This window comes from Perna viridis, chromosome 11 (genome assembly GCF_037379345.1).
Source record: "Perna viridis isolate PV_CMFRI_1.1 ecotype Kerala chromosome 11, ASM3737934v1, whole genome shotgun sequence".
Taxonomy (NCBI): domain Eukaryota; kingdom Metazoa; phylum Mollusca; class Bivalvia; order Mytilida; family Mytilidae; genus Perna; species Perna viridis.
The window spans coordinates 5,002,644-5,014,076 of record NC_142455.1 but is presented as its reverse complement, the minus strand read 5'-3'; the positions used below and the strand labels follow the sequence as shown (position 1 = coordinate 5,014,076).

Here is an 11,433-nt window from a genome sequence, read left to right as displayed (position 1 = left end):
TCCCTAATTACTTGAGAAGAAATTATTAGAAATATTAAAAAGATATTTGAAATCAGATCTATCAAATTTAGACCTTTTGGACTAAAACTAATTTCATAGATCTTTTTACTTGTTTTCTGTAATAAAGTTATTCTTTTGTTTCTCCGAACGTTCAATGATAAGAAAAATACCTACCATATTAATATTCAAAATTTTGATACTAGTTTAACACGTGTTTCAAGGAGTAAACTCTTATCAGCAGTCTTTATAGTAAAATACATGTAAAAATCTATATCCAAATATTAATTGCTTACAACAAGAACTAAGATGTAAGGGAACAGATATACATATACATTTGCACAAATATTTCATAGTAAATGTGAAATAATATATTCCTTTCCCACCAAAGTTCCTTTTTAAAGAGGAGATAAATGTTATATATATTGTGTATAACTGTAAGTAGAGCCTCCGTTATATTTGTTTCTGGACTGATTGGTAGTTGAATGTCATTGGCAGTTGAATGGTGACAGATACGATAACTGTGCTTTATATTACGATTACATAGTACTGTCGTAAATTTCCTGATACAGGAAGTTGTACGAGTTGGTTGTACAAGTGTAATGTCCTACAAGAATTATAAATGATTACAATCAGGATTTAGCCGATGTTGTTTTCTTGTATTACCAGTCGAGCGGTTAGTGAAGGTAAGTTGAAAAAAAACAAATACTTTTTCTTTTCAATTTTGTCCATTTGTTGTGAAGGCAAGTAGATTTTTTTTTCTTGTCAAAACATTTGCAAATTATATTCGTTCGCTTTTAACATTTATGTCAATAGCAAATTTTGTTTGGTCATAGTTATTAATATAATGCCTTTAACATCAATGTACTGTTTCGCGGAGTACTAATTTTCGTTATACTCATGGACAGAAAAGCTAGAAAAATGCTACCTACAAAGGGGATTGAACCATTATTATTTTTGACCGCGAAAATTGATTTCGGCAAATATCTGTACTTGACAGAATCCGCACAAATTAATACGTTTACAGTATTGTAAGGTTTTCGAGTTGACTTTCTCTTTTTCTAAAAGTAAAGTTTTAAAATATTATGTATTGTCTTCAAATATTTGTCTATAAAATAAATTGCTCATTTCCAATATATTTTCTATGTATATAATTTCGAATTGTGCAAAATTGGAATTCTACTTGCACAAAATATGCACTGTCCAGAGCATACAGTGGCGGAAAATGGCTAAGTTCAGCATGCTGAAAAGTATAAAAGAGTAATCAAGAGAATCACTATTCTAGCGCAAATCAAAAGAATGTAATCCAGGGACAAAGACTATATGTGGAAAACAGACAATCACAACAAAGAACATAAAGTAATTAAAATAATACATACAAAGTAACAAAAGTAAATGATCAACTCGGACTCCACTAAAAACTGTAAGACTGAAAGAAATCGCACATTTACAATATGTAAAGAACATTTTGCAAAGTTAAATTAATATGATTTAATACTTTTCGCTTTCATTTAACAAAGTGTAGTAATTGATCTGGCTCCCTTTATATAACATATATTCAACACAGAAAAAATATAACATCGCTTTAAATAAACAAAAAGTTCCTTTTGTGCTACACAGGCAAAATTATTTCACATGATTTTTCATCTGAATTGAGCAAATAAACTTTGTGACAGAATTCACGTGAAATCAAATGAACAGAGCCTTCATGTGAAGTTGACATAAATTGCTCACATGGAATTCATGTTAAGTGAATTTCACGTAAAAATCACATTAACTATATATGAATTTCATAAGACGCTCGATCAACATGCATTTCATATGGGAAATGTTTGCTTGTATACTGAACATAATACTACTTTCTCAATGCATCACATTTAAATACAGATTGATCGTACCATTCGATTAGTGGAACAAGTAAAACTCTCCAATAAATGGTATTGATTGGCAACAAATTGATGAAATCAATGTTAAAAGAGTTTACTTCAAATATGCAGTGTGAAAGTAGTTCAAATTTTGATTTTTTGAGTTTTTTTTTATTATTATTTTTGTGGGTTAAAGTCTCAATCTGAACTTAAAAACTACATGCAATGAGTCAGTTGATATTACAGCAGCTGGTCACATTGAATACTGAAAAACCAATTATCTATTTTTCTACTTTCCGTATTTAAACAAAATGTGTGAAAGAATTTACCGATATCCACACATTCAACGTTGTGAATAACACTTTAATGACATCAGAAAAAGGGTTGTTACTGAATTTAATTGATCAAGAAAATCTTTAATGAGATCTTCTTCATATCATGAAGAATTAGGATTTCTCGACGCTGCCAATTATGCATTAACAGAAATTTGAAACCAAATCGCTTGTATATATAAGTACATAATATGTTTTTTTTTAAATTCTATTACAACTTCTTACGAAACTTTGAACGATTGGCCTATTCTTCTGCGGTCTTATTGAAATAAACAAAAGTGGAGATATTTCCTCGTCGTCAGTATACAAATTTGAAAAAAAGTTAACTTGAATTATTATCATGTCATTCTAATTTCAGTTTATCCTTGAAAAAGGAGAACTTTTCCTGCAGTAATTTATGCTTTCATTTATCTTGCAAATAAGCATGATGCTTGATAAAATGCATAGTGTATTCTTTGGAAGACTCTTCAGTTTACGAATTCCAAAGTAAAATTAACACGCCTTAGTAATCTTAAGGATAATGTTTGCCGTAAGGCTTTTCATTATTTTGATAGTTTTACTAACAAAAGTTGTGGTAAGGCATAGTTCACGACCAATATCATAAGCTTTGAGCTCGCCTATTGGCATACATCTGGACTCCTAGATACCTACGACAAAACCCATATGGCTTTCTAATCTGATAGCTAGGCTTCAAAATGTACAAGATGTCTAACAGGTAATACAAATGTTCATTTTACCTAAGATTTGTCCGTTACAGTATATTAAAATAAAGGTATTTTGAAATATATGAGTAAATTGATTCGAAATCATAAAGCTCAATGGAACATGCACACCAAGTGTTCAAACAATTAGAATAGTAACTAAACACAGAAAATAATTTAAAGACATATTTTCCACACAGATAAGTAGATAAATGTTCAGACTTGTCCTTTACAGTCAATGAAAAGATATCTTGTTTTTTTATTTAACTAACTGTCTTTGTAAGAATCATGCAAAATCTGAAAAATGTAATACACCACAAAAAGGCTACATATTTTTATTTTTTGTAATTAAGTTGTTTTATGGGTCTATACTATGAAATGTGTAATTATTCATTCAAATCTGCCTGCTCTTAGGAGATAATCAACATTGAAAATCCAATAGATTCTATTGTATTTGGGTGTCATTTACAGAGTTATCTCCCTTAATTTTGAAATCTACAGTGCATTCTATATAATTTTTATCTCCTAAGAACATGGGTTATATGAAAAACCGAATGTTAATTTCTGTTTACTATGGCAATTCAAATAAAATATCAAAAATAAAAATATGTAAGCTTTTTACCCATGAATCACACTTTGCATGATTCTTAGCTGGAGTGCTATTTAATAATTCGACAATATACAGCATAATAACACAATCACATATTACGAATAGAAGTTAAACCCAGATAAATATTTTTAAAAAGTTGTAAAAGACATTTAAGGTTCTCATTCTGTATTCAAAGAAAAAAACAATTTATCTATCGGTTATGTCTCAGAATAACGATGCTTTGCTTTTGTTTTAATTATTGAATCAATATTTGGATATTGAATTAATTCGAACGCAAGGTTGTTATTTATTGCTTCTGTGGAGTCGTGATAGCAATGAAAGAGAAATGATGTCTTCATGAATTTTCTTAGAAATCCATATTGTTTTAATGTCGGTGTATGCTAAGGGTCATTTGTCTATGTTTGCCTTGAATTGAATGCACATTTTAAAAATCCTTCTTAAGAATTAAAAGCTTGATACATTATCCAAAAGAATAGGAAAAAGATATAACAGAAAGAAAGAAAATAATGTTTGATATAAAAAAAAAGAAAAAAAAAACAAAACTGGCGACCAATTCTGAAACAAGAAGAAAAGAAATACACTCATATGCAGCACAATAAACGTCAAGCATTGATAAATACTTTCTTAGGCAATGACTATATGTGAGAAGGCTAAGTGTTTGATAAATACTTTCTTGGGCAATAACTGTATGTGCGAAGGCTAGGTGTTTGATAAATACTTTCTTAGGCAATAACTGCATATGAGAAGGCCAAGTCCTTAGGCAATAATTGTATGTGAGAAGGCTAAGTGTTTTGTGCCTATGGTTTGTTTATCTGATACTCTTTTGAAGATGATTTTTATGATCATCATGGTGATGAAGCTAAAATGTTTTGAGAAGTCTTGATTTTTCATATTATACAAAATATTCCTAAAAAATGATCTGTTAAGTAACACAACTAAATCAAGTTCAAATGCAACCTGTTGCATTGAAATGTAATGTATTTGTAATTCCTTACAAAATGGAAAAAAGGGGTTGTGATCACGCCAAAGTAATTTAAACAATTCGCATTTTTTGCGCCTGTCCCAAGTCAGGAATTTCAGGACTCCGTATGTCATGTTCGTTTTTATTTTCAGTTTAGTTTAAGTTACTTGAGTATATAGTGGTAACTCCTTAGATGAACCTGTGTATAATGATGTTTTGGGGCCAACTGCATACTGCCCTGTGTTGTGAGGGTTCTTTCGTTGTTCATTGAAGACCAGTGGGTGGCCTTGAGCTGACATTTTTATCCCAGTGGGGGTTGTTTATCTCATATATAGATATATTTCATAATATTGAAGAATACCAGATTCGGAAGAGCAACTCATTGGTTGAGTGTTTCTAGGGGGAAAACAGCCGTCGTATCAAAATTAAATTTTTAAACATCACTGATAAGTTTCCGTTTTAACAAGGGACTCAAACTTTTTTTAACTGATTTGTATGTCTGTTTAATTGTGAAATATTTTTTCCACAGTGGCCAGATTTAAAAGGGGGAGGTTGTGATCACGCCAAAATACTTTAATCATGCCGCATTTTTGCAACGTCAGGAATATTTTACCTATGTGTATATTGTTTCCTTTTCATTTTCTGTTTGTACTTATAAACTGTAAGATATTTTAATGTTTTTTTTTGGCTAGCTGCAGCCTGCTCTGTGGTGTGAGAGATTCTTCATCATTCGTTGAGAACTCACGGGCGGCCTAAACCTGAAAATTTTCATCCCGTTGGGGTTGTTGTCTCTTTGATATATTCACCATATCTATTATCGTTATAGGTAAAACATATAAGGTTTCACTACCAAAAATGTACATTATTGTTCTAGTTAACTCGATGGATACAGTGACTGACAATCTTACTAGCTTTGGAAACAACACCGATCTTCCACACCTACCACTAGCCGCAGTAATCCTTGTTAGTTCTGTCTGGAGTGTAATCATAATAACAGGAGCTATTGGCAATGGTCTTGTTATTTACATCTTGTTTCGATTCGGAGAGCGTTCTGTGACAAACGTTTATATAATCAATTTGGCTTTTGCTGACTTGATGTTCATTATATTTGTGGTACCTGCCACGCTTATTCACAAAGTCGTTCCATCGTGGATACTTGGTGATGTGATATGCAGATTCTCCAGCTACATGATATATGTAAGTTTGTCTTATATTTGTTTTTGTTGTATACACTTTTAAAACACTAGGATGTTCATTAGACAAGATGAATCTCTTGACTTTCAACGAAATATTATGTCAGAAACCAATTGTACTTAAATAACAATAAGGTTAAATAAGAAACTTCAAATGTACCTACGTTCCCATGACTTGGAATACTTAGTCGTTTATAGGAGCTAATGAAACCAAAAATGATTAAAGAAGAAAGTCTATCATAAAAGGTTACACTTCTACATTTGAACTTTGCTAGCAAGTTAGCAAATCACGGTTATTTTTTTTTACTGTAAACATACCATTCTAAAGAATAACAACAAAGGTTATAGATAACGAGCTGTACATTAATGATCAGACAATGGAATTTTTAAACATAAATTAAATAAAAAACGTATTGATTGCGCTTTACAAAGAAAAATATTTCCAATTAGAGCTTTGTCTGCTGACATCGACAACACATTAAAATGTATTGCTCTTTGAACAGCATTACGATGCATTGAAATCCAATATATCGTGTTTGATGAGAGAGTTATACACTCCTGACTAGCTTCCTGATCTTCTTGTTGCTGGTATTCTCAAGATAATTACTTTCTTTGTTGGTGTCTCTTTCATGTGACAAGTTTGTATTCTGATAGCGCATGCAATACTACAATCTTTTGAATATCAAAAGGGAATATGTCAAGAGTTGATACTTTCAACAGTATTGTATTTATGTCATATGTTCTAATAGTCTGTCGTGCCGAATGAAAATTTATTAATTCAATATGACCTTAGGCAAAAGATTTATTTGTGAACAAAACTTGACATTTGTTGTTATACAAACACAAATAAAATCTATTTTTATGTTAAACTAAATGAGTACAAATTGTAGATTTCCCGTTGACTTTACAGGTGACGTTACATGCTACATGTTTGACGTTGTCAGCTATGACGATTGATAGGTATCATGCTATTGTGAACCCGATTAAATCTATGAACTGGCGATCGGCAAAAGTTTCATCAGTTATTAGTGTGTGTGTATGGACAGGTAAAAAATACAGGTTTCAAATTTCATACTAAAGAAACGACGGTCTATCCAAACACAGATACTACAAATTGATTTATTTTGTTTTGAATGAAATTTTATTCGTTATGTGGTATGATAATTTAAAATTAACTGAAAGTAAACCAAATTTTAAATGTGTCAAATATTGGTTACAGTATCTGTTATGGGTCTAATGATATTCAACATGTCGGCAACATTTCATTATTTGGATTTCGAATAAGCGACTTTCTAATCAAATCAGCTACATTGGTTGTGTTTATATATAATTTCCTGGTGTATTACGTGCTTTACTCGCCTTGAAGTCTGTTGTGATACTGATAGCAAATTGATATAATAGGATATGTTGTTTGATTGTCAATGTGATTGTAATCCACAGAACGAGCATTAAAATTTATACAGATCCCCACATGGTCTTCAAAACCCATACCATAAGGCAAGCAGCAAAGGCGGAAAAATAAATAAAGTGAAATTTCTTCATTACAAATAAAAAATAACCTTATGAAGTCATCACTACAGAATTTTAATTGTCGTCATCATGAACTCGTGGATCGTTTAGGTGTATCCATCTGCGCTATGAAAACTGATTGGTTCAACCCGTCATAGTTTTTCTTTCCTCTTTCGACTACCCCGGACTTGACTTTTTATGAGCAACTCGGCGGTCATTTCTAAAAAAAAAAAAGCAGAGGACGCCTACCCTTCCGGTGCACATGATCCATGCTCCCAGTTTTCAGTGGCGTCCGAGTTGCTCATTTGCTTTTGTTACTTTGTATGTATTATTTTAGTTACTTTATGTTCTTTGGTTTGTATGTCTGTTTTCCATGTCTGGTCTTGTCCCTGGATTACATTTTTTTGACTACAACTGTAGCCTTTGTTCCCTTGATTACTCTTGTCTATAGAAAAAAACGTAAAATGAATGACAACGATTATTAAAAAAAACAATAACCACTGGACTACAGCTGTCTGGCTTGTATGTTTTATATCATCATCAATCCATGTCAAACTTTAATTATAGGAACTTTTTCGCCATTGTGTTGAACATAGAAATAAAAAAAGCAATAATATAAGCACAAACGTTGTAAATTTAAGTATCGTTCCGTGTATGAATCAGGCAAGGGATGCCACATCTTAATTCTTAATTTGTCTTCGTTTGCCTCTAATTTATTCAATACAACTATGAATCAACTGAAAAGCTATTTAACATTATCCTGAAGCGTAACGTAGATATTTTCTGACTGCTTACATTAAATAATGGTGGAAAATTTACCGGCCATTTTCCATAGTGGATTTTAACTAAATAGGACCGATCAATAAAATTAAAAAAAAAACCACTTTGATGGTTATTTCTGGAGGTTATTAGATATAAATACTTGGTTAACGCAATAAAATCTCTTTTTCCTCTTCATAAACCACACCTTATACACACATTTTGCCCGATTCGTATAAGGAGAAGTACATAATAAAGGTTTTCCCACAGGCCGACCGAAAGAAGTTCATACAAAGTGTATTTTGGTCGCAATGTTTTTTTTATCCACATTTTTATTTCATCTTAATCTTTATAATGCAACAGAGCGGTTGATAAAGATATACATTGTATTACCGTGAAAACACGTGTTATTGCAGACCAAAGCTTCTAAATAATATCCCATGATTCAAATATTCAGCGGGGCAATTGGTCATTTAAGGAGAGATGGAATTTACAAAGAGATGTTTATAACCAAATAAGGTAGTGTGTTTGACGTGTTTGTGTTTCCGAAACGTTAGTCTTATTGTTGTATACCGGGGACACATGTATTTTTCGTATGATAACATTATAAAAACAGATAAAACAAGTAATTATGAAATTCAAATGTAATCAGCAGAGACAAGTGTTTAGGAAACACTGTATGCTTGGGATGTTTTAAAATCTTTTTGTAGGTTCTAAAAAATGGTTTTAATTATTCTCAATATCTTTAAATATATATTAAATATATATTTCAGTGTCCATTTGTATTTCTTTGCCATTTTTAATTTACTACAAATCGGTAAAAGTGAATGGATCCGAGGAAGACTGCATCCTTAAATGGCCAGGAAAGGAGTGGTACAAGATATCATCTGTTATTGTCGTCATGACAACGTTTGTTGTTCCTCTAACAGCCATTTTAATATGCTATGGTTATATCTTGCATCATTTATGGAGAGATAACAAAATTCAAAGAACAACAGCAGAGGTAAAACATATTAATATATATAGCAGTGGATTAAATTCTGTTGATCCTGAAAATATTTTTTTTCTCTAAACTTTGATAACTAATGAAAACATTTCAAGTTCTTACAAAACTTATTTAATTTATCGATTCTTTGTCACACTACAACATTGCTTCTATGAAACAGAGATACTAACAATTTAATACCTTGACATTTCGTTTCTTCTTAAAATAAAACAAAATCCGGAAAATTGGATTAATTGGATGACTGCAGTTCGTCTGTACAGATGACAGGTCTGTGGACATGTAAGCAATTTCAAATGACGGTCCGTCTACAAGAAAGGGACAATACTTCATTACATGGTGCGATTACAGAATCTTAATGATGTGTAAAAACAACTATAACCTACCATTATTCAATCATTCAATTGTTTGTAAATCTGCTTTCAATTGGTACAATAAGGGTATTACTGAAGTTTTGTGGTTCAAAATAATTTATTTGGATGAAGACAATTATTAAATCTCAGATCGATAAATACATTTCATTTCATCACTTAAGAAACCTCATTTCACCTCAGATCGAAAAAGTGTTCTTATTTGTAATTTGATATAAATGTGGTTACATATTCCAAAGAAAAATCTTCTCTTTTTTACTTTCAAGTCAATTGGCATAAAATATAAACAATGGCTAGACTAAATAAACTAGTGTGAAACCAAGTATCAATGATTTCAATCAATGGTAGGCATTGACTTTTTATACGCTTATATTTGATTTTTTTCTCTAGACAGAAAGTGCCATTCCTGTAAAAAGCGACCAGCATTACCGCCAAATCCGGCGAAAGAAAAGAGTGACGAGGATGGTTGCTATCGTTGTTGTGCTGTTTGCTGTATGCTGGTTCCCTGTTCATGTTATTGCTCTTTGGTTTCAGTTTGATAAATATTTTCCTCGGACGCTTACTATGCAATACGTCACTTTGATATTTAATACACTTTCGTATGCGAATTCATGTGTGAATCCTTTTGTGTATGCTTTTGTAAATGAGGGATTTAAGCAAGCTATATTTAAACGTTCACCTTTAATTATGAGGTTATGTAAATGTGTGTTAGATGAGAAAAATAAAGGCGAAAATGTCAACATGATTGACAAGTCGGTTGGAACACGGCTTAATAATGGTGCAGAATGCCAAACCGAAATAAAGACAACCCATACAACATTATAGTAAATCAAAACAGATGTTCAAAACAATCATGTTATATTCTTTGTATCGTTTCGTCGGTCTTTAAATCTTTTTTATTTATCAATGTTTTCTATTTTCTATGCTACTATTTTATTAAATAAGGCTTTGACAAAGGAGAAGGGACAATAAAGTGTCTATTGGCCTAAAATAATAACTGATAATCAATCATATAAGCTCAAATGATTTATTTGTGAACTTGGAGACCTGAATCAAATGAGGACTAATAAAAACTTCCGGTAATTCTTGCATTTATGTCCCGGAAAAAATGTTTGTAGTTTATCATATTGAGATATTCTGTACTTGTACTTTTTTGTCGCTGTCTGGTCATATTTTTGTCATCCACAACCGAGAAACAACTTCATATTTAGTGAATACTTTCATTATTACATATTTTATGTATTTTACATATATTTATACCAACATATCAAATTGTTTCTTGGGTGTGGTCATGGATGCAAACATGTTCGAAAAAAAAACAAAAAAAAACAACAACAACAAATTTTACAATGCTCAGTAGTTTTTGGTAAATGGAAACATTTTGGCACAATTATGATGTCAATACACTGAGCTAATGTCCCAATATATTACTTTTACATATTTTACTATGTTATAAACACTGTTATGTTATTACAAAAAAGTTGATATTTTAAGGCAATAGTCATATCTTAATGCACCTACACCTTCAACTGTCGGATGAGTAGGTACGTACATCCAAATAAGTCCTTGGTCTACACACGTCATAGTTGACCATTTACTCTACGATTTCGGCGTAATATTTTCTTGTTGTTCCTAAGTTTTGAAAATGCTTTGGAATTGTATGAATTATTGCATAAACGAATTTTCAATTTCATTAAAACAAGGAATAAGAAATTATAAATACCTTTGTTGCACTGATAACGTAAATTGCAGCAATTTTTACATTATTGTACAATGTTTTGGCTTTTTTAGAATGTTTATTCAAGCTTAGCACGTCAAGATTGTCAGTAAAGAATAATTACCGTTTCTAGAAATTACCAATTTATAAATAAATATGGTGCTGTGAACGTCATCAACTTCAGTAAAGATAGACAGCGTTCACTGTTGGATGCAGGATTCATTTTTCCGTCTTACAATCATTTATGATGGAATTCGTTCTTGATAAACCGAAAATAATTGCAGCTTAGATTGGTTCTCGTAGAGAAATAGCGTAATTTCTAGCATGTATTTATTGAAATTGGTCTTGAAAAAATCCAAAATAGGTTGCATTTATTCACATGAGCCAGAAAACCGCTGACTAAATGACAGAAAAT

At 31.4% G+C, this 11,433-nt stretch overlaps 1 protein-coding gene across 1 annotated transcript; it reads left to right on the top strand.

Annotated features, from left to right (window-relative positions):
• The first annotated feature begins 557 nt into the window (after positions 1–557).
• On the top strand, positions 558–11,433 carry LOC148602425 (allatostatin-A receptor-like). Its single transcript, XM_088552220.1, has 5 exons — positions 558–683; positions 5,341–5,663; positions 6,570–6,705; positions 8,701–8,930; positions 9,692–11,433. Exons 1-5 carry the CDS (start codon positions 644–646, stop codon positions 10,124–10,126), a joined length of 1,164 nt encoding a protein of 387 aa, XP_088408346.1. The 5' UTR covers positions 558–643; the 3' UTR covers positions 10,127–11,433.